At 39.0% G+C, this 24256-nt stretch overlaps 1 protein-coding gene across 5 annotated transcripts in view; it reads right to left on the bottom strand.

The window, feature by feature from the left end:
* The window catches only part of NDST4 (N-deacetylase and N-sulfotransferase 4), a 253236-nt gene extending 230393 nt beyond the window's left edge, over nt 1–22843 (bottom strand). For 3 of the 5 annotated variants that reach the window (XM_043545412.1, XM_043545411.1, XM_037897103.1), the window contains exon 1: nt 22806–22843. Coding sequence is in view for 2 of the 5 variants with exons in the window: in XM_043545408.1 (XP_043401343.1) it covers nt 22775–22789 (15 nt within the window). In the remaining 3 variants the exon portion in view is untranslated. Of the gene's footprint in view, nt 1–22774 lie in introns of all 5 variants that reach the window. The other 2 variants (XM_043545408.1, XM_043545409.1) reach the window with 1 other exon arrangement.
* Between the last annotated feature and the right edge of the window lie 1413 nt (nt 22844–24256).

Genomic DNA, 24256 nt, shown 5'->3' on the forward strand with positions numbered 1-24256 from the left:
CCTCTCTACTACGCAAGAAGTTGTCATTGACTTCTCCCCCTGCATAACCCTCTTTTGTTCTTACTGATCTCAAGATGTACTGTATGATATTGCAGAATGTACTGTATGATAATGCAGAATGAATATAGTATCATGATTTGACATGAGGTGACAGGAGAAGAGAGAGCAATGTAAGAAAAGATGAAACAAAGATTTTGACTTATGCATTACATATTCTGTATTTCAGGAAGTTAACATAAAAATAATGAGCCAGTCTTGCAGCAAAAACTTTCTGAGGATGCTGAAAGCTGAATTATCCATTTGTCAGTAGAAATACCTCCTTCCCAACAACATTTCCCTGCAAATGACAACACTAGAACTGTTTTATAAATCATGTTTTGTTTGTCTGTCTGTTTATGTGTGATGGTGGTTTTGCTAGCTGTATATAACTGTATCTTTACGAAAAGACATAAATGCCATGTTGTAATTGAATTCCCTGAGTACCTGAGGGAAATCGGTCATCACTGAACCAACATTCCAATGATTTTATCCTACGAAAATAAAACTTTCCAATATCAACACTGTCTGATTAGATGGGTCTCCTTTGAAAGAAATGCATGCTTCTTGGGCAACTGGAAAGAGCACACAGGGTACACAGAGCCTTGAACTCTGGAGATAATGGCAACACACGTAAAGTCCCCTCTGCAAGGCCAGTAACCTTCCCCCTGCGAAGAGAGAAGCCCATGATATATGGGGATTTTCCACAATTTCTCCCCTACTGTGGGTTTATCATCGGTGGGAATATGAGAATCCTTAAGCATAATTTAACACAGTTCTTGAGTAACACAAAAATGATTTTTCCCCAGTCACCATATAGATGTTTCTGTTGTTAGTGTGATATTCTGTTGTTAGTGTAAATATGATTGTGTCTCCCTCTAATGCCTGGCTTCAGAGTAAAAAAAGAAAAAAACCTGTTACTTCCTAACAGCTAGCAGAATTACTACTATAGCTCATGTGGTATTGGCATGTGCTTTCATTGCTTAAAGAGACAACTGCCTTCCTCAGAGATTCCCATGTATATGTATATGTATGGAGCTGTTTAAAAAAAATGCCACCCACCTGGGATTTAATCTTGTGATCTTTATATGTCCAGAAGACGCTTGTCTAACAGGTAGGTAAGGTACTGGCTTAGTGTGTGGGATTATAGTCGCCCTCCAACCACCAAGAGTAAAAGATTGATATAAATTGATAGCTAGTTGAATGGCTCCTTTAGCTTAGGAGCAGGTGATTGAAAATTTTTGTTATTGAAAGTTACAGAGTTGACCCCTCTATAACCCATTACTTGGGGCATGCACCTGCAATATGGCACACTCAGGTTCAAGTCCCCACACCACTCACTATTTACATATTTACAAAGTGGAACAGCTCCAGCAGGAGAGATTGAGAGAGGCCCACTCTACCCCATCCCAACTGAATGCCCTACCCACCAGGTTATTGGCTATTCTGGGGTCTTTTTTGTCTGTTTGCTTGCTTTTTTCCAAAAAAACAAACACACTAGATTTCAGTTTTGTCGTGATGCAGCATAGGGAAATTTTAAAATTTCAAAATATTTTACATTTTCTGCTCAGCTCATAATATATATAAAGACTGACCCAATGTGCTTAACTGGTTCCAAATCAAAGCTCTAAATTTAAGCACCCAAAACTCTGAGGAAGTTGGGACCTGGATCCAAACTGAACCTGATGTCCATCTCATATATATATCTTTGGCATAGGTAATCCTCTTCCCTGAGAGGTGGTAGCTAGGTCAACGGAAGAATTTTTACATCAACTTAGCACGGTCTATAAGGTGATTTAGTTCGACTTAACGACACTGCTCTGGGCTATGGATATTTCACACCCCTCAACAATGCAGTTAATGGACCTGGCACTGGCCACTTACAGAAGACAGGATACTGGGCTTGATGGACCCTCAGTCTGACCCAGTATGGCCATTTCTTATGTTCTTAACAACCTAATGTAATCTAGTGTAGGCCAAGCCTAGGTGTAGCGGAAGACACCAGAGTGTGATGTGGAAGGACTCCCAGCAGAGAGGCTGGTGTGTGTGGAGGGGTTCCTTCTGGGAAGAGTGGGGTTTTGAGGATTATATATATTGGTGTGAGAAATAAACTAGGTTTGGGACTTTTGTTGGGGATTCAATTAACTGTGTTTTGGCCCCAAGGAGGCACTTAAAGTGGATGAACTGAGGATGCTGAAAGAGGAAACTGAAGCATGTGCGCATGCTCTGCTACAGCATGCCACCAGAAGGCATTCCAACTGGGGCTGCGCGGTGACACTAGTGTTCTTACTGATAAAACTGATGGATATTTTACTACAAAGAACCATAATGTTAATGTTCACCACTACTTATTATCACAACATGCATGTGCAGTTTTAGACTTAAGTACTACACTTAATTCTTGTAATATAAAACCCTATATTTGATCAGGGCTAGAGTGCTTAAACAAGGGTTCTCATTTTGATGAGTAGCTCTTAAACATGAGGCTAAAGTCATTTCAGTATTATGTACTCTACATTTTAAGTCCATTTGGCATAAAGATAGGGGTTCTTTTTCCTTGTGTAACAAAACAAAACAAAAAACTCTAAATCAGATTAGAATTGATGGTATTTATGGGTTTAATGAAGTAAGGTAGTGCATTTCTGACTAATGCTTTGGAGAGTATTTATATAAGAGAGAGTGCTGCCATCATAAATCACTCTATCGTGAATGCAACAATTTTTTATTGGACGTCATCAGAGTCAGCAGCAAAATCAATTCAAATAAAATCACACTGCAGCTATACACATCAGAAGACTGTAATGGAGTTAATACCCTTGCAGCCTTGATCATCATCATCATATACCTAAATTAAACATTAACAGTTTGTATGTAGATGAAGTTACTTTACATTATACCCATTTAATATGCCTTTATGCCAGGCAACACATGCACATATTAATCTAAGAATGATTTAGGAAAGCAAATTGTGCCTCCATCGGCTGACTAAAGAATTTATTATTTGGACAGAAGAGGATTTGGAACTTTGGTGAATTATTACACAGAAGAGGATTTGGAAATCTGGTGAATTGATCTCAACTTAAACAACACTTTAGTAACAAGCTCAATTCTGAACTTTTAAACACTGTTTTGTCATGTTTCATACACTTATACCTGCAGAGCAGAATTGCAGCAGTGGGTGCTATGGAAACAATTACTGTCTCTTGCATAGCTGAGATTCAGAGATTGATAGTCCATAATTATGTCTAATGAACAAAATCTAAAATAAAGTATTTTTCTTTCTTTGGAGGAAGTAGTTTAGCAGTATAATGTGATGCCCAAAGCTGCAGGATGAGGGCTTTCTAACTTGATGTTACTTTTTAAGCCAAAGGAGCAATAGTTTCCCAGAAGTGAAAACTCCTCTGGTGAATTCTGAAGGGTGGCCAGTAACCCAGGCCCAGATTCACCATTGTGGACTAAGTGCACTTACACAGGGACCCTCCATCTCAGGAGGGCCCCCAACCATGAGGGGAACCCCACCACCAAAGAAACCACAGGCCAGGAAGGGGACGAACCATTGCTTGCTGTGGTGAGAGCCAATGGGCCAGGGGGAGAGGAGAAGGGGCCAGGCCAGCCCCATGGGACATGAACTGATGCAGGATGAGTGAAGGGTTGACTCACTCTCCAACACCATCCCCTGGAGACATGACCTGTTCCACACACATGGCCTCCATCCTTCCCCCGCCCCACCCCAATTACCATAATGAACAAGACCCCACAATTTTAATCTGGCACTGCAATAACCTCATTCCTCTAAAGAGACAACATTTCTCCTTCTGCCATCCTCAGGACCAACTAACCTTCATTCTGTCTGGAGTTCTGCACTGTCTCTCTCCAATTTGACTTTCTTCCTTCTATGGGTCACTTCCCCTGGGAGATGGTGGTGGTTAAACATAGGTCCTGTAAAGTGAAACTTTCAAAGGGGTCAGTGGAAGGTCTTTCAACCCATCTGGACACTTCCATTTTTTGGCATTGGTGCGTCTTATGCCTGCACAGCCTGAGGATTCCATATGAGATATTCATAGGAAAAGAAAAAAAATCCCATGACAGCAGAAGCAGTAGAGCTAGAAAGATTCTCCTGGCCTATTTTTAATCCACCAGGATGCCCTCTCAAAGTATTGGTGAATAGCACTGAGCACTGCACACAAGCAGACACGGGGATCCTTCTGAGCAAACAACGGTAAGAGTTGCCAGCAGCCCCAGCAATTGCAGAAAGACCTCTCAGCCTGGTCCACCAAAAGGAGAAACCTCACTAAAATTACTAACAATAACATTGTACTTGGGAGGTGGATCAGAGTTATTTTTCTTATCCCAGAGGAAGAATCAACAGGCCTTCTGCCTCAGATAACGCCTCCAAGATCTCCAGGCATGTACAGGCAGCATGCACACTGCTATATCTCTTTGTGGGGTGCAGCTTATTCTGACACCCACTCCTCCCTCCTTTGTGGCTTAGCATGGCTGGGGGTTGGGGTGGAAGAAGGGGAAACAAAGCACCTGTTGTGAGAAGTGTGACTGGCTAATGTGGCTGCAGATCTAATGGGTCCTGGTGAGAAAATGAATATCCTGTCCATGCTTGTGTTGCATTGAGGAGTTCTCCCATAATGAAGCTGAGGAATATGGTTATGCAGACTACAGACAGCAAGTCATCTGCATGGTCCTCGGGTTTTCGATGTTTGAGTAGCTGTAAACCACCAGTAACATTTTAGAAAAGCTGGAGGCCTTCATATGAAGGTGTTTGATCAGGTTGTCTTTCCTCTGGATTCAAAGTCACTCGGGCATAACTTGCCATGCTAATGCCACAGTTACTGAAGGCAAGTCAGTGGCCACTAAATGGGGCTATGGTTGGTGCTGTATGCATTGGTCCATACGTGAGAGTATTAAGGTAGACCTTCCAAGCCCTCCGCTGACTAACAGAAATGGCCTCTGCTTGGGTGTCTTCCTCAGATAATGCGTTCAAACTACAAAAGTGTAAATAATGTAAATAAAGTGTAAAAGTCACTTGAATAATGGGAATGTCAAATAGATTCACATCAGTCACTTCTGGCCACAAAACAATTTTTTAAGAAGTCAGTGGTCTAAATTTACAGAGTGAAAGCCTCAGTCAAACACATTGAATTCAAACCATCTCCCTGGCTCTGTAGTCATAAGAATGGAAATACACAAGGTAGTAGATTACACTACTTATTCTTATTTCTGAGTCAATCCTCAGTCATGTCACATGGACAATAAGGACACAATCCTGTCCTTATTTACCCCTGTTGAACACCATTTAGCCCTCCTCCTGTAATAATGGCACAGGCAAAAAAAAAAAATTAAAACGTAGAATAGGTTTTCACTGGGCAATTACCCTTTTGAACATGATAATATACTATAATGAGATGAAGCAATAAAAAAGTAATATTAAATAGGGGGGGAAATCAAACCATTTGAGGTGTATAGACTAAATGAATTAAATATGGAAAAATAACCTTTGATCTTTATCTGATCCTGAGAGCTGCCTGTGTCCCCTGCTAAAACTGTACATAATGTAAGCACTTAAATAAGTGGCCTTATTTTCAAAAGCGCTGAGATTGTTCAGCAACTGGGAGAATAAAGCCCCCCCCTTTTTAGGTGCCTATCAATGAACTGATGGTCTGATTTTTTTCGAAGGTGCTTGGAACCCTCAGATCCCCCAGGAATTTTGAAAATCATACCCTTCATTTATATGTATAAAATCAGCTTTAGGTGCCTGATTTTCAGTACCCAATTTGAAAAAAAAAAAAAGGCCTTAATGTCTCTCAGACAATTACATTGGTTACACCATTTAGATACTTCAGCGACTTTTTCTGTCAGTTGTTATTTACAAGTAAACTCTGCTCTTTCTTTGTAACTACAGTCATGTTGAAGGTTCTGAGCAAACGGAAGGTAAAATTTGCTTTTAAAAACAAGGCACTGGCGTAAAGCAGAGGCCCACTGGGACTTCACTACTAGAGTGTTCCCTCACATTAGTGCAGGAGCGCAAAATATAACACAGACTAAACACTAACCATTGCATGTCATACTGACAAAAAAACCCAGCCATTTAACTTATGTGAAACTGGATTTAACTTAGCTTATGTGATACATTCATGACTTGCAGTATTTCTGCTTTTCTATGTTTTGCTGCAAAAGCCATGGCTGATGATTTTGACTCTAACGTAATATTAAATTTAATGTAACTGAACTTAATTTCCTAAATGGGTATGCAGTATTTCCTGAGTTAAAATTATACTTAACAAAGAATACTCAGACTGAACTTGTGTAACTCATTACATGATGAATTATTCAAGACACTAAATGTATTCTGCTTTCTGTTAATATCTAATTGTTTGTATGTCTTAACTCTAAGGAGATGCCATGGCACTCAGGATGACTAATTTTACAGATGTTTCTAAAATCTGTGCTAGAAATTGACCTGGAGCTGAGCAAAAGTGTCATTTGAAAATTTGATAAATGAGTTATAAAGAGATTAATCTAATTTCCTCACCTTCATATAACAGATGTGTGCCAACTGCACATTTTAAAACAGAATTTATCAAGAAAAGGTTTCACAGTTTTTATTTTGGGCCATTTGACAGCCTCAACATTTCTTGTTTTGCAAACTTTCAAAATGGCATATATGGTAATGGGGAACAGAATTGCTTAGCTACATTAGTGTTCTGGCACACTGTATTATGATGGAGTTAATTAAGTCTTTCAGTCCTTACCCATTGAAGGCATGGGATTTTTTGCTGCATAAGGACTTCTGAATTTGTCAGTGAATAACTAATAAGATTGCAATCAATTTTCATTTGTCATACTAATTAGGGGAGATAGTTGTGAGTTCAAGGTAGGATACATAAGGTGGGAAAGGTTAGAGGTAGTGAAGTACAAAATATTTCATTACTGAGGGCATTCTGACATAAGGATTTAAAACAACCAGATTTTAAAGACAGAAATCACCACTGAAACCTAGATGATTGGGAAAAAGATAACTTTTTAAATGGACATTTTATGAAGCTGAGGCAATTCCATGTGGATTTCAAAAGGGAGATTTCCTTACATATGGGATTAAGTGGCCAAAGACTTTGCCACCAGAAGCAAAGAGGATGGCATGATGACATCAGTTTTTACTCTTAAAACAGGAAAGCAAAGAAAGGCAGGGGTATGTCTGGGATACATTCAGACACATGAGGGGGAATGTTCTAAAAGAGCCTTAAAGACTTGAAAATTTGTGCCCAAATCCTGAAAAGTAACTGAATACCAAGTAACTGAATACCTGTGAGTATATCCAACGAACTTAATAGCATATGGATAGTTACGCATATGCTTAAGTAGCTGCAGGATCTGGCCCCTTGACAGGGAACTATGGCAAAGTAGCAAAAATGACAGAACACCCTCAAAAATTATTAATGTGGTAAAGAAAGGTAAGAAGTCAAAAGAGAAAGTGTGGTCACTGGCACGCAAATTTACAGAGTTGATGATTGCTGGACCAGTTAGAGAAGCGACTGGAAATGTTTTTCCCATTGGGAGGTGGGTGGGGGGGGGAGTTTAATTTTTTTTATATACCATCTTTGTACAACAAACATATCAAAACACTTCACAAAGGAATGCAATAAAAATGGGCAATACAGCCTAATTAATTTCCAACCAACTCGTTAGCTTCGCTTAATATTTTGTATGGCCTAGTGGATAACTTTCTTATATTAAATTGACCCAACTATTGCAAATATTCATAGTAATCACTTTTCACCTCCACTGTCCAAAATTTTCAGCTGTCCTTTGACCTTTTTTGCTTCAAGAGGAGGTAAAATATTTCTCTGTGGCTAGTTTAGTTCTGCCGCCAAATTGCCGCCGCTGGACACAGACTGCTGCCCCATTTTGAATGCTGCCCCAAGCACCTGTTTGGAAAGCTGGTGCCTGGAGCTGGCCCTGGATCTAAGCCCCTCCCATTAAAATAGAGCATATTTTACTACCACAAAAATGCAAGGTTATCTAAAGCACTAAGTTATTTATATGACTTTATAATACACCCCAGAAAATGTTAATAAAAGCATTGGGATAGTTGGCAGGGTTAATTCAGTGATGTTTGTTATTTCTGAACAGCTAGAAATGGTTATATTTTGATTGAGTTTTGATGTTGTGAGTCAGTTCTGCTTAGGCTGCTAGACAGAGTCATAGTGGCCCATTCATTCACTTTGGGGTGTATTACCCTTTAGTCTAAGAGTTATGCCCATGCATAGAGAAAACAGTACACTCCACACAAACATTTGGATGCAAGATCTTGGAAAAAGCAGCAGTGAGAAGCATTTTAAGTTGATTATTTTTTTCCACATTAATCTTTGATTACAAGCTATTCCATTATTGAAACTATTCTTTATGCAACAAGGAATAATGTACTCTCAACTGTACATACAAAAGACTAAATTCTGCCCTAGATTGCTGAGCACTAATATCACTGAAGCCAAAGGGAACTGTGCACCAATCAGTCAAGATCTGAATTTGTCCCTAAGCTTGTTCTTCCATTGCAAGTTTCTGATGTAGCATTCCATAAAGAGACAGCTAGAACGGTTTGATAAAGATAAAAATAACATTAGAATTATAGCTTCTGTACAGTTTGAGGAACTGGCACATTTTTTTACTCTAGTTGAAGTCCCTTTGACGGGGGGCAGGCTCTCCAAGAATCATTTTACATTTGAAGACTCTACTCACTCAATCTTTGTCATATATTTATTCTGCATTCTCTTTCCCTTATGCATATCACCCCCTTTTGTTTGTGCTCTTCCACTCTGCTCCTAAGCGAACAGCTGGTCTGCTTCCTTCCTACACTTGACCTCAACCCTTATTTCCTGTTAAGCATTTCTCCCCACCAGTAAAGTGTTAACAGTGGGGTCTATCAAACTGACAGAGGGTAATTTAGTGAGTTTCTTTTTCCCCACAAGTTAGGTTCCCACCAAACACCAATATTGGTTACCCACTCATGTCCCAGTAACTAAGTGAGTTGTCATTTTAAAGTTTTTACATTCCCAAATCTACATAACCATACAGTGTGCATTTAATTTTTTCCCTAAAACAACATCTGCTGGTAAGAAGGCTTACCTGATGCTAGCAGTACCATGTAACCTCCTGCCATACTGGTCCAATTTAATAGCAGTGGCAGCAAACATGCTTCAGGGGAGCAAATATATACAAATGCACCTCAGATGTGATGGGGGAGCATGAAAGTAAGGGAAGGAGAGATCATGCAGTGTGCTGACCTCTCCCTCTGCATGAGCATTTGGGGCTCTGAGTGTCTTTTGAGGACTGGGCAGTTGGAGCAAGTGGGCTAAGGAAGTACTGCTCTTGGAGTAGTGCTTTCCTGGGAAATCTGCTAAGTTTCCAGTGGAAAACCCCTTAATTCAGCTCAAAGCAGCATAAATATCTGGTCTGCATCTTCACTCACTTTTTAAAAGAGTGTGCAGCGTGCAGCCCGAAGGGAACAAACAGCATGTCCACCAACCTAGCTTCCAGAGAGCATGTGGGCTCTGGATTGTCAGTGAAGAGTCAGGTATTCTGTAAGGGTATCATGAAATGCACAAATCTGGGGCCAGTATTCCCACGTGACTCTTGGGTGCCATTATCAGTCCTATCCATGCAGCTATTAATCACTTCCCAAGGGCAAAATAATTTGTTTGACTGTCCATGGGGTAACATCAACATGGCATCTCTCTTCAGTTAACTTCCCTTTCTGCACTTTTTCTTAATATGATTCCCCCCCCTCCGAAAAAAGAGAGTGATTTGGGTAAAAATGGCATGGCTATTTATCCAAATAAGAAGAACCTTCTCTAACCCTACCCTGGTTCACTTAGGACTCAATCCAGCAGAGCACTTAAGCATATACCACCTTTACTCCCATTAAATAGTACCCTACATGATTATTGAATTCAGGGGCAACATTCAGACAGTATAATAAAATTCAATGGATGGGTGGCAGAAGCTGACCCTACATCTGATCCCTCAGATTTATATCTGCTAACTTTAGTGACAAAGGTTTATATTTCTTCTTACCCCTGCAGAGCCAGCACAGCTAAGAGAGAATGAGTTAGATTGTATTTGCTGCTGTGCATCATCAACAAAATTGATTACTAAATTCCCATCAGTGACACCAGTGCCCCTTGGACAAAACAGGGCTGCACAGGTGTCACTGAAGGTATAGTTTGGCTTCCAGAAGCTTTATCACAGCTGATCATGCACAAGAACGAATGATCCCAGCTTGAATTTTCACAGCGAGCAGTTAGGAAAACATTTTTTTTTACCTGTAAGTGGAGCACATTGGATACAGAAATCTTTGAGATACAATCATGGAACCCCATGATACCATTTTAGAGTCACTTTTCAGGATATAGCTGCACTTTGAATATTTGTATAATGCACTGAACATATCATGCACTAGACAAATGCTAAGTATTGTTAACACCCACCCCATTTGTCTTGGATAGTTTCCAAAATTTCTTCAAACCAACGGTACGGGGAGATTTTGATGGACCAGAAAAAGGCCAGGGACCACTACTGATAGTGTAATATCGATTATCATACTTGTTGCTAACAGCAGACAAACTAGTAGGCGTTTTTGTAGGCCTCTGCAGCAGCTGTAGCTTTAGCATGACTGAGCCAGGAAGGGAGAGGGTTTGAGCAACCACAGGAAGGGAATCTCTTACTCAGTCTTGACCTGTCCCTGAGCCCTTCCTGTTGACAGTGCTAGGGTCTGTTTTAGGACAAAAACAAGAAGCTTATCTATATTTACCCTCTGAGTTGTGTTTGTCAGGGCCTCAAGGTATGAAGACTCTGCAAGAACCCATCTGGCTAATTAGTAATCTGAGGCAACCTCTTGCTTAGCCTTTTGAAATTGCTTGCCTAACAAGTTCTTTTGATTGATGTTTTATTGTCCAATAACAAGGATAAATAAGGGGGTAGAAGTTTCGGCTAGTTGGATCTCTTCATGGACCTACCTGAAGGTCCCCACCGGCAGCCATCAGAAGGCTGCTGCTGTACCACTTGAGAGCCACACCAAACTTTGGTAATTATTGACAGTTGGGGGTGTTTTACTAAGCTGTTCCGTGTGTGTGTGTGTAAGTGCTTGAGACTAAATAAAGTATAGCTTTAGGTGAGAGCACTCTTGTATTTTACTGATTGTGCCAGCCATCTATCAGTCAGATGATCTTGTCTCCACTGATTTATTTCCTGACACCACCTAGCACAGAGTAAATTTACCAAGAGCTTTGGGTTGAGGGAATCCCAAGTAACACAACCATTGGACAAAAAGGAAGTTAGGTTCCAGTATGTATGGAGAATTATCACAAAACTAAATCTCTGTTGTAGTATTGTTGTAATGCCCACATTGAAAACAACAGCTTATGGTTGTTGGAGTCTATTCATTTAAAAAATAAAACAAAATCTCACCTGTGCAATGGCTACATTACAGCGACCTCCACAAAGTAAATGGCCCTAGGAAAAATAGTGACTTGTGCATAATTTTGGACTTTTTTCAAAAAGGAAATTTAATGAAAAATACAGGTTTTTTTTCATTGTTTGGGAGATATGGGATGACTCTGGAAGAGCTTAGAAGTCACATTCAGATAATTCATAAAGCTCATTTCTGCATCATCACATAAAAAAAAGTGTTTACACTCTACATACGCACAAAAACCACCAAGAAGTATGTATGAGTAAACTGAGTAATTAATTGCCTAATAACATTGTCCTTCATTTCTTCCCTTCCTTCTGTATGTTATATTCTCACATGTATGTTAAGGCTGTCCAGCTTGTAAAGGCTTTGGTCCAGGGATCTATGTTTTCTGTAAACTACCTAGCACAATAGTGGATGCTAAAAATATTTCTAGCAATGTTGCCTTGAGGGAAAGCGATAAGAAGTAGGTTAGATGCCATAAGTGCAACCAGAGAAACTATTCAAGGAGGAGAAGAAAGGGAAATGAAAACTGGAACTATTGTAAGCATAGATAAGATTAGGTTTTAGCATCTGTTTGGAGATCAAGGCTTAAAATCTTTTCAATGTTCATAATAAATTAATCTCTCTTTCCATGTAAGAAGTGTTGTGCTTTGAATATTGTAACATTAACAATGTAAGCACATTAGGCCAAATGACATTGTGTATGAAGCAAAGGAATTAATGTGAAGTCTTAAAAGACAGATTCTGCAACTGCTGAGTACAAGACACTTCAATTGATGTCAACTGACCTCTGTTCCAGGGCTCTAATGAAGGGAGTTGGGGAACTGTTGTGTAAAGCAGTATCTCATCCCATAACATTGCATATGCTACTTTCCTTGTATATACTTGCACGGGGAAGTTTCAAATCCTCTATCTGCAAGTACTAGAGTTGAGTCAGTCCTTTTAAATTAAGTTCAAAAGGAATTTAATTTACGCAGGTCCACAGGCTCTGAAATTTAACACTGTTCTCATTCAGACAAGCCTGGTTTTCCCATGGTCAGATCTCATTACAAACCTATGCTTTATGCATAAGCACCAGAAGTGGGACTAGGTCTCAGGTTTAATGCCTCAACATAATCTTTAAAGGAAACAACATATTTCCTCTTTTGGATATAGTTATGAGCCAAAGTATGAAATAATAATGAGACAATGTTCCAAACCGGGGGAATTAACAATGATTAAAATGTTCTAGGTCCCTGCCTAGCAGAGTCAGGCACAACATCTAGGGAATTATTTTCCCCTTCCCTCCACTCTCTGCCCTACCCCCCCCCCCCAGTGGAAGAGACAGCTCACCTAGAGTGCAGCAACTTTCTCAACAAAACCAAACGCAAATAGCTTCTTTCGAGTTGGACTAGCCACTCCTTTGGATCAAAAGGGGCAGACTTTGCCAATAAGGGAAAAAGACAAAAGATCACATGACTTCAGAATTAAAATTGTACAATAAATCCAGGCTCACACTCAAAATGACCCATGATTAGTAACTTAATAAAATTCCAGATACGCATATAGAGCAAAAAGATAATATTGTTTCTATGTACAGTTTGCAGAACAATGAACCGCTGCTGGTTTGAGGGCGACATTCAAATTTAATCCAAGAGTTTAAAGTTTTATGTGCTTCAAATCAAATGTTTCAAACACCAATTGCTATTTTTAATGGTTTGTTAAGTGCTGTCCAAGACAGATATCACGAGAGTGCTTCCCTGAAGTGCATACAGTTTAGCTTTAAAAGCTCTAGCCACAAAGTATGTGTTTGTCATACTGTTACACAGTAGGTACACATAAATACATAATAATAGTCCTGAAGAATCACCAGTGTAGTTTTTAATTTAAAAGTAAGTAAATAATTCACAATGAACAATTTATTCACAGAATGTAGCCCTTATCTCTATTTGCAACTATTCCACAAAGCGTTGATTTTTATGAATTTGTTCACTACTGGAAATTGTTCTGTGAGAGATAATTTCAGTTTATAGGTTGCTTCCAAACTCTCTTTTTCAAGTATTCCTTTGATTGTTGGATAAAAATTTGTTTTTAGTCACCTGTGTTACATGATATTACTTCTATTCCCTGACTGGATGATCTAACCTTTAGAAATATATTTGTTCCATAATTAAATGAGTCTCCAATATGGATCCAAAATTTGGTTTTTGATTTAACTTTAATATGAAAAAAATGCCTCTAGCACAAACATTAATAAAAAGCGAATGAAAAGAGATACAATCATAACTAAGCAAAATTGTTTTAGATAGTCACCAATATGTCTGCAAGAAAATGAATTACCCTGATGACAGCTAGGTGCTGCTGCGATGGGTAGTTTGGAAAGACATATAACAATAGTGATATCATATATTTATATTTTGCTTTTAATCCTGAAAGATAGTAAAGCTCATCACAAACTATGGACTGTATAGTACAACTTCACTTATCCAAAGGCCTTGGGCAGATATCCAAATATTTCAAGTAACAGAGGTCCGGTAATAAAGGAATCTAGTTCTGCAAATACCAAACGCAACATTCAAGGGGTGAGATTCTATGTTGTGTCTCTAAGAGGTTCAGTCCAGAACTCACAGTGCAGGAGGGAAAGTGAAGGTGCTTTTAAATCATCTGTATGCTTCCTGCTTCTGGGCTGCTTTAAGGACCTTGGGTGCTGCTTAAGTTAAAGCAGCCTGGCCCTGGCTACAGAGATCTTTACAGCACCCGGGCAAAGCAGTGCAGTTTCCCCAACCTGATTATTGGATATGACTGAACTGTTTTAGCTGAAACATTCAAAAACAAATAATATGACCTCAGGAATACACCTGAAATGGAATATTCCAGCCTGAACAGGTAAAGTCTGGCAAGGGTGACCAGATGTCCCGATTTTATAGGGACAGTCCTGATATTTGGGGCTTTGTCTTCTATAGGCACCTATTACTCCCAACCCCCATCCTGATTTTTCACACTTGCTGTCCGGTCACCCTAAATCTGGCAAACTTATAAACAGACTTTGAAGGATTAGATTTTTATTGGTAAATGTCCGTAAACATCAGTTTCACCATACACAAAAACCAACAAAAAACATTTCTATAGGATAATAATTGAAATTTACAGATAGGCCAAGTAAGAAAAAAAGATGCTTGAGAACTAATTATATTTTGACTTAAGGATATTTACTTTGTATATTTTGATATGTGATGTTTACAATTTGCCTCTTAAAGAGTACTAAGTTTAAAACTTCTTGAATCAACGTCTGCTGTCACTAAATAATTATTGTCTGACCTCCACATAATTTCCCACAACTGTGAAAATTATATTTTTTAAATAAAAATTGACAAAAAAGCTTAAGAACAAACATTGACATTATCTCTCAACATTACACACACATACCCTGAAATTCTGCCAAACCTACTTATAAGCACCTGAAAACAGGAGCTCATAAAAAGGAATAGTTGGGCAGCCTTTACTACACATGGCACTAACAGCTCCAACTAAAATACATAAAAAATACATATGTTCATCAGTCAGAACACTAATACACACACATGTGCCAACTATTGAAGATAAGCATACTATCAAAGACAGGAAACTGAACAAAGCATGTGCCAACTATTCTCAGGTACTATCATTTAGAAAAAAAAAATGATGAAATAAAATCCTGCTTTCATTGCCCTCCTCTTCTGTTATCTTGTCACATTAGGGTCATTTATGTACAGTGCAATATTATTCCAAAGTGGTAAGTCATATAAAACTAAATGAGGCACACAGGGCCAATTTTGTCCCCAGCACAAATGGATAGAGCTACCATTAACTACCAGCTTGTGATTCCTTGGCTTATACTGGACTGAATTTAGTCCTGTGTGTATACCCCATTTAGAGAAGGATGAAGAAATAGAAATTAAAATGAGTTAGATGGTTTTTACCAAATACACTTCAGAACATTTAATTCGGTGTTTGCAGAAAACAATGACAGTATAGGATTTTAAGTTTAGGAACAGTCATTATTTTAGGATTACTTCCCTTGGTGTGAAGTATTTTTGCATTACTCAGAGATAATAAAGAAATCATACCACAATAGTTCTCCAGCTTTTCAAATTTCTTAGGTGACACTGACAGGTGAAGGGTTTAATTTAGAGCCCAAACATAAGCATTATAAAAAGACAGTTCACAGTGAGGATATGTTACTGCATTCAGAGGCTGTTTGAATGCCTGCTACTTTCTTGGGAGTAGATTTATGGTAACATGATAATAGGTTTCCCTCAATGCAGCATGGGACAGAGATGTGTGTGAAAGTGAAAGCTCATATTCTCTTTGGAGCAAGAGCAGGACAGGATAATACCACCATACTCAAAGCCAGCAAAGAAAAGACACTCATCTGAGGCAGCTTGTTATAGTGTCATTGATAATAATATTTATGTGTACTTCAAAGACCTTGGAATGGTTTTCTTCCTTTTTTCTTTGTAAAAGATATAGTAACAAAATAGCATTTTACTGCTGGACCCTTTTTTATAGAAAAGATTTTATTCTTATTTTTCTGTTGCAATAAGAAAATATTTCTCAATTGAGTAGTACTTTGTATCTCTGATTGCAGTAATCTCATTTCATTTAAATACAAACATTTGGAGTATGAGCTGAAAAGCTCACAGAAAAATAATCTGGATATAGATTCTAATCTCAGTTATGACAGTGTAGAATACCAAATTCAGTGATGAATGCTGGTCACATGCCACGTGAGGCATGTTGTACATATGCTAAGAAGAAGCAAAGCAGAATTTGGCTTCATATTTTAGGTGGAGCGGGTAGCAACACCAATTGTTAAGGTTGACTGAAATTTTCCATTTTAAGACCCTGTATTCACTTGCTTTTAACTTTGCCAAACTTTAACCAACTATGCTGATTTTTTCATGGTGGGTGTTTGCCTATATACATAATAAAATTATGAAAAATTATGCATCTGTGCTTTGCATCAGGGACTTAGTATTTGGTAGAGGGTTGTCCTGGGTCCTGAGAGGTACCTTGTGCTGTCCCAATGAAAAATCCATCCAAATTTGGCTGAGTTCAAAGCTTCTGAAAAAAAATCACTGTTTGCACATGCTCAGCAAAGGCTTGCTAGAGTTTGACACAACACATTCTTAATTGTCCACAATCACACCAAGATCTCTTTTTTGAGTGGTAATAGCTAATTTAGAACCCATCGTTTTGTATGTATAGTTGGAATTATTCTTCCTCCAATGTACATTACTTTGCACTTATTTGCAAAAAGAAAAGGAGTACTTGTGGCACCTTAAAGACTAACCAATTTATTTGAACATAAGCTTTCGTGAGCTACAGCTCACTTAACATTGAATTTCATCCACCATTCTGTTGCCCAATCACCCAGTTTCATGAGATCCCTTTGTAACTCTTCACAGTCAGCTTTGGAGTTAACCATCTTGAGTAATTTTGTATCATCTGCAAACTTTGCCACTTCGCTAGTCACCCCTTTTCCAGGTCATTTATGAATGTGTTGGACAGCACAGGTCCCAGTACAGATGTTTGGGGGACCTCGCTATTTAGCTGTTCTTACAGTGAAAACTGACCGTGTATTCCTACCCTTTATTTTCTCTCTTTTAACCAGTTGCTGATCCATGAGAGGAGCTTCCCTTTTATCTCATGCTTATTTTGCTTAAGAACCTTTGTTGTGGGACCAAGTACACTATAGCAGCTGGAACACCCTCATCCATACACTTATTTGAGGTCCCGCAAAGAATTCTAATAGGTTAGTGAGGTGTGATTTCCTTTTACAAAAGCCATGTTGACTCTTCCCTAACATACTGCATTAATCTATGTGTCTGATAATTCTGTTCTGTACTATGGTTTCAACCAATTTGTCAAGTATTGAAGTTAGGCTTATCAGGATCACCTCTGGAGCCTTTTAAAAAAAATGATATTACATTAGCTATCTTCTAGTGATCTGATACAGAGGTTGACTTAAGATACCAAAGTGAGTAGTTCTGCAATTTCATATTTGAGCTCCTTCAGAACACTTGGTGAATACCATCTGCTCCTGGTGACTTATTTCTGTTTTATGAATTTATGAATTTGTTCCTAAGCCTCCTCTACTGACACCTCAGTCTGGGACAGTTCCTCAGATTTCTCACCTAAAAAAGAATGGCTCTGGTGTATGAATCTCCCTCATATTTTCTGCAGCCAAGACTAATGCAAAAAGTTCATTTAGCTTCTCTGCATCCCTCGAGCACTCCCTTAGCACCTTGATTCCAGCTGCCCCAGTGAGTGTTTGGTAGGCTTTGGTAGATTTGGTAGGTTTGATGTACTTTTTTTCTGTTACTTTTTGTGTCCTTTGCTAGCTGCTCTTCAAATTCTCTTTTGGCCTACCTAATTATACTTTTAGGCTTGACTTGCCAGAGTTCATGCTCCTTTCCATTCTCCTCACTAGCATTTGACTTCCAGTTTTTAAAGGATGCCTTTTTTATCTCTAACTGCCTCTTCCACAATGCTGTTTAGCCATAGTGGCATTTTTATTTTGGTTCTCTTACTGTTTTGGGGGGGAGGGGCAGGGGGATGTCAAGGCTGATTCCCCACTCTGGCACTTCGAGTGCAGAAGGTGAGGGCTCTCAAGGACTCTAAAAATTAACACGTGCCACTCAAGGCATGCATTAAACTCCCAAGCTTTTCTCTGACCTTGGATGGGTAGATGCTGCCACCACCCAAGTGCAGAACCCCTTTGGGAGACCAGGAACGCTCACTTGGGAATTCCTTTCTGTGAGGTACCCTCAAGCCCTTTCACACACACCCCTTCACCCGCCCCGGGGGAGAGCTGAGAAAGAAAAAAAAAAGAAATCAGCTGTTGCCACCAGCTAATTAAACATGTGCACAAACCTCTTAAGACACAAAAATCCAATTCTGTTCTTAAAAAAGGTACATTTTATTAATTTAAAAAAAAAGAAAGAAACTACATCTGGGAACTTAGGCATTTGCTAGATTTAAAGAAAAATAACTACAAGGATTAAGCATGAAGAATAGCTTTCTTGAGGTCCAGCTTAAAGGTTCCAAGCAAAACAAAAGCACTGGGGATTAGCACAGAGGAGTCCACAAACCCTAAAGAAATAAAAAGAGATAAACCTAATCACGTCTTCCTAGACATTTCCTGATCTACTTACATATCTGTGGTTTCAAATTAGTAGTTTCTAGGTATGATTCTGAGGATTTTTCATACCTGGCCCCAACAGCATAAATGTTGCCCTGTTCACCTTTCTCCGGGAGAACAACCAAAAGGGGACAGACAAAAGGGGAGTCTTGTTTCCATTTTAAAAAGTTCTAGCCTTCCCTTTGGTTCTTTTGGCCAGGTGCCCACTCACTTCTATTTCCCAAGCATAGCAATAAGACTTTTTAACCCTTTACAGGTAGAGCCATTAGAGAACAGGTACTAAGAGGCATTTTATAGCTACTGACTGGCTGGGTGTCCATAAAAGGGAGCCACCCCCTTCCCTTCATTTATCATAGGGGTATACATTTAGTTTGAGCCTGTCATACAGAGTCATACAATGCTGTATGACCAGAGTGAGAAAGCAAAGGTGATCCACACAGACCTCAATTACTTCTGCCTCAGTCTAACCATCAAAAAGGACAATTCATTGATCAAAACTCCCACCAGTTTTGAAAAGCCTGTCAAAAGAGCATCTTTGCAAACAAAGATATGGAGATCTTCACACATAGGTAACTTGGACGGAAAAATGTGGATAATGAACTATTTCCTGTATTCTCCATAGAGTCTTTAAACTAACAACCAAATGCCAATATTTGAAAGTGGTCATTTTAACTTATTGATGATGTCATTGTTTATCCCTGTTTCTATGGTAACAGCACCACTTGACGGCTCCTCATCTCCCTCATCCTAAAATAGACATAATATACTTTTAAATGATTTATGAGGCATGTTTGTGTAGAGAGTTGACTAAATCGGTGGTGTCTGACACTTGCCTGCTTATTGAACCTGTGCAATGCCTCAGTATGAATAAATGTTCATCCTAAGTTAAAGTCTGATTCTACAAGTTGCAGCACACTCAAGTCCTACTGGAGTCAAAGGGTGCTCAGCACTGCACAAGATTGGGCCCATATAATTTATTTATGAGCTCTGTTAGTGACATTTGAGACAAGAGAAGCTGAGCAAGATGGGAGTCACCTTAGTAGGGATTTTCAGATCTGAAATTGTTGGACTAAATGACAGTGATGGGGGCGGCTATTGCAAGTGTATCTTTGCCACTAAGTGTTATTGCGTAATGGCAGTAGCTGGCTGCAAAAGGAAAATATCAGTGGTTACAGAGAAATGCATGAGAAAAGCTAACATTCTGGGGTATTTGGATAAGCTCTCCTTTGTGATAGTTTTAGGGGATTTTATCTTATATGAACTGCAAGTTGGTACATAATAAAAAGGCAGAAAACTGAAAGCAACAAAAGAACTGAAGCTACAGTAACACATACCTTCTTCCTCTCATAAGAACATAAGAACGGCCATACTGAGCCAGACCAAAGGTCTATCTAGCCCAGTATCCTGTCTTTCGACAGTAGCCAATGTCAGGTGCCCCAGAGGGAATGAACAGGACGGGTCATCATCCAGTGACCCATCCCCTGTCGCCCACTCCCAGCTTCTGGCAAATGGAGGCTAGGGACGCCATCCCTGCCCATCCTGGCTAATAGCCATTCATGGACCTATCCTCCTCACGTTTCACAGACATGTGAGCACAGCCCCTTCCTCTCCCTTCACATGAGCATATGCACACATGCACACACCCTTTCTCTTCTTTCACATTTCCTCACCTTTAGACTCTCCTCCTTTCCTCTTATTCCCTTGCCACTCTTATCCTCTCGCGTTAGTCTTAAACACACACTGTCTTTTCTTCTTCTTTCACACTCTCCTCCTCTCCTTTTCCACTTCCCCTGCAATCAAACCAATTCACCATCTCTCTCCTTTCACACACTTTTTACACTCCTTACCTTTCTTGCTCCTCTTCCTTCCCCTTGCACGCTTCATCCCTCTCTTTCTCCATCCCTCCCAAGAGAAGTGGGGATTAGTAGGCCCCAGTAGAACCTGGAGTCCTTTCTCAATGGAAAGGAGACTACAGGTTCTGTCTGGCATCACATCCTCCATGTGTGAACAGGTGAGGGGAGACAGAGCACTGGGCAGTGGAGGGTGGAGCACTGTTGAGGGTGGAGCGCGGGGTGGGGTGATGGAAAGAAAAGAGACAGATCAGTTACTGCTGGTGCTGCAGCAGCAGCCAAAGATGTCTCTGGAACCCCTGCTACTAACTGCATCTACCATATTACAGGCAGAAGCTTGGTCTGCTCATTGTCATCTCATCTGCTGAGTCTGGGTCCAAGGCCACATTCCAAGTGGTATATGAAAATCATCAAGAAATCCTTATCCAAAACAGTCTATAAGTTTGTCTCCTCCAATCAGGATGACAGTTCAGCAATCAGTATTTAAAAGATCATTGCCAATATGAAGCTTAATCAGGTCAAACAATGAGTTAAAAGTAGCTTTAGATGCTGCACCTGCTTCTGTGACCCCTTGCCTCCTGTTGTGGTTTCACAAACACATTTTCTTCATTTTGCTCTCTCCCTTCTGCTGTGTGTGACCCACACAAACATAAGGAGGAAGCTAACTCACTGATAAGGGAAAGAGTAGAACTGACTAGACACAAAGTGCTCTCAAATGCCAAAAGCCATTAACCTGAAAAAAAATGAATTTTTTCTCTTATCTCATTCAGGAACAGTAACCTTAGGAGTTGCTTTATTACAAAAGGAAATAAAAGATTTTCAGGAAGAAAAGAGTTATTTAAGGTGGATGGTGCCCCTTTAACGTTTCGATAAAATGAAACAGAAATGCTTCCTTCAAATTAAAATTGCAGGAAATGTTTCACAATTTCAAAAAATATGGCACTTTCAACATTTTTTAATGAAGCTGCTATTTATTTTATGGATATTTCACTTCAGGGTCACCATGTTGTCCTTAATACTTTAGCAATGCCAATATTTGAATGAGTTGGTATTTTCTTTAAAGCAAATTTCTATCCTTGATTTATCCACCTCTTTCTGTATCCCAACAAGCAAATAACCTCATGGGTTGCCCCAAAACATAAATCACCATCAATTCTCTTTTAACAGCAACTGTAAATGCAAAACAAAAGCCAATGTGCCTAAATAACATTTATTATCAATAGATGTCCCTTAAGTAATAGTTCCAGCTACTCCTGAGCTCTCAAGCAGTTGAAAGTTTCTCTTCCAAACTGTTTTTCATTTGATACTGTTTTTTTGGTCTCCACAAGCACTATTATATACCAAACACTACTGAATTTTTTTAAACCAACCAACCAACCAAACAAGCATGTTAAGGCTGCACTGGTTTGTATTTACATGATCACAGTTAAGGTCAAATTGCCCCATTATGTAAAAATTCCTAGCCATAGCCTTCTCCGAGAATTGCAGGCTTTAGGATATACTTCCTTAAGTTTATAGCACAGTGAAATCTGATTTATGAGACTACTCAAGGGACCAACAAAAAGCAGTTGATTACTAAACGTTGCCTTCTGATATAAGTGGAGAAAAATGTATTCAGTACATTTGTGGATTGTTTGGGGCTGTCTCTGAAGACATGGGGTTGCAAAATAAGTTTGGTTTGTAGTACTGATTTTGCAAAATTTCTGTTTGTGGTGAGTTATGTTCATTGACTGTGCATGGAATTCTTCATGCATTTCAAAAAAACATAATATCATCATCAAAAGACATCCAACTGTATGCACTGATGGGGTTAGTGAATTAATAAAATAATCATTACAAAAATGCAAGGCAAACCAGTAAAGAGCTGAAACATTTTCTACAGTATATTAGTAGTTTAGAACCACTCTAGACATGCTTTTTAATGTCCCCTTTGCAGACTATTCATGTCACCTCTGTCCTTAAATCCATGAAATTCTATTTCTCATACACATTTTGTTTTCCAGTGTTGTTCCAAGTTTCAGATCTACTGCAATCTCTTCTCTAGCCATATTTCATTACATTTTGTAAACCTCTTGCCTTCAATAACTGCAAATGAAACTCTGGCACAATGTCTCCCTCTAGGCCACAGACATTTTCCAAGTTCCCATAATTCAATGTTACAGTTGAATAAAAGACAGACTTGTTTCTCTTCCATCTGTGCAGTAAAAATAATAGATCAGCTAGCATACAATACAATGTACTTACTGTAAAAGAAAGCATGGATACTCTCACTTACCAGCAGCTACTTAATTGTCCAGAGTTTGGAGATCTGTGTCATTTTGCAGTACTTGTTGTGTTATATAAAACACCACTTCCTGTTTGGCTCTAAACCACGAGTTTCCTGTCTTCAGGGCGTACAACCTAGAAACACACTTGAGGTTCCAGTGGTTTTATGTTAGTACGAGAAAGCAAAACATGTGATAAACTTAGCCATGTAGAAATTATTCGTGGGGGAGGGGGAGGAATGTCTTTTCAATTGAACGTGTTTATGTAGAGTTGCTATATGAAGCTCAGTTAAACACAGCAACCACAAGTACTCCGCTAAGACTTTCTCTTTCTTATGAGAAAAACAACAAAATGGATTTATATCTCCTATCCAAACTGAACAGAATATGCATTTGACATCTTAAAGTAAAATAGCATACTGGCATCTTACAATACTCTGTATACTTGATTGGTAATTCATGAGTAAATAAACCACAGGTATCTCTGTCATATTATTAGTTTCTATATAGTTTTATATATATAGTATTATTAGTTTCTAGTATAGCTACAGTACCTAGAAACACATTAAACATTTAAACATTTGCCTTATACATTTGTAATTTAATATGATACCCAGACCAATCCTAAGAAACTGCATTTGATTAGTGATTTTCTTAATGTTCGTTCATGGGAGTTCTGAGTCAAATGAGGGGCCTTGGATTTTCTGTACTAAGTAGAAACCTTTGATCGGAAGGGTCTTTTGATAGGTAATAATGGCACACAAAGTTATAGCACAAGCATGCTCAGGTTTCTCATCAGTGATAGTCATGGCTCTCTGAGTACACAGACACACAGAGAAAATGTTGCCATAGTCCATCACAGATTTTCACTTGCTCTTATTCCAATAAATCACAGTTTATTCTTGCATGTAAGGACTTGTAGAGAGGGAAACACTCTTCCACGATAATGGTATAGAACCACCCCCTCTGCTTTTACTCTGTTCTGGAAAGTGACAATCCATCACAATGAATATTTATCAGTATTCTTTCATAGATAACATTTTTTTCCCTTTACATTCCTGTGCTGCTAGAACTCATTTTGTCCTCTGACAAAGATTTTTACTTCCTTAAGACAGGGTAAGACCCATCTTTTCTTCTTCCTCTTTTTTGCAAGTATCTTGATGCAGAAAGATAGGCTTGTGTTGTCTGGGTTTGATGTCTGGGATTGATTGTGCCTAAAGCCAGTCATCTACAAAGCCCTTTTAAAATATCAAGATAAAGTGTGTTACTATAACATGCTGCTTCCTATGAAAGATTTTGGTTCTTATGAAGTCTGTAGAAGATCTAAACTATTGTGTCGCAGAATTTCTGTAGTGTAGGTTTGTTTATTTTATTTTATATTATTTGTGTTTTTAAAATATGGATTTGATTTCTAACCTAAGAGAGATATGTAGACAGGACTTCTGATTGTAGGAGTATTTTG

Source organism: Chelonia mydas, chromosome 4 (assembly GCF_015237465.2).
Source record: "Chelonia mydas isolate rCheMyd1 chromosome 4, rCheMyd1.pri.v2, whole genome shotgun sequence".
Classification (NCBI taxonomy): domain Eukaryota; kingdom Metazoa; phylum Chordata; order Testudines; family Cheloniidae; genus Chelonia; species Chelonia mydas.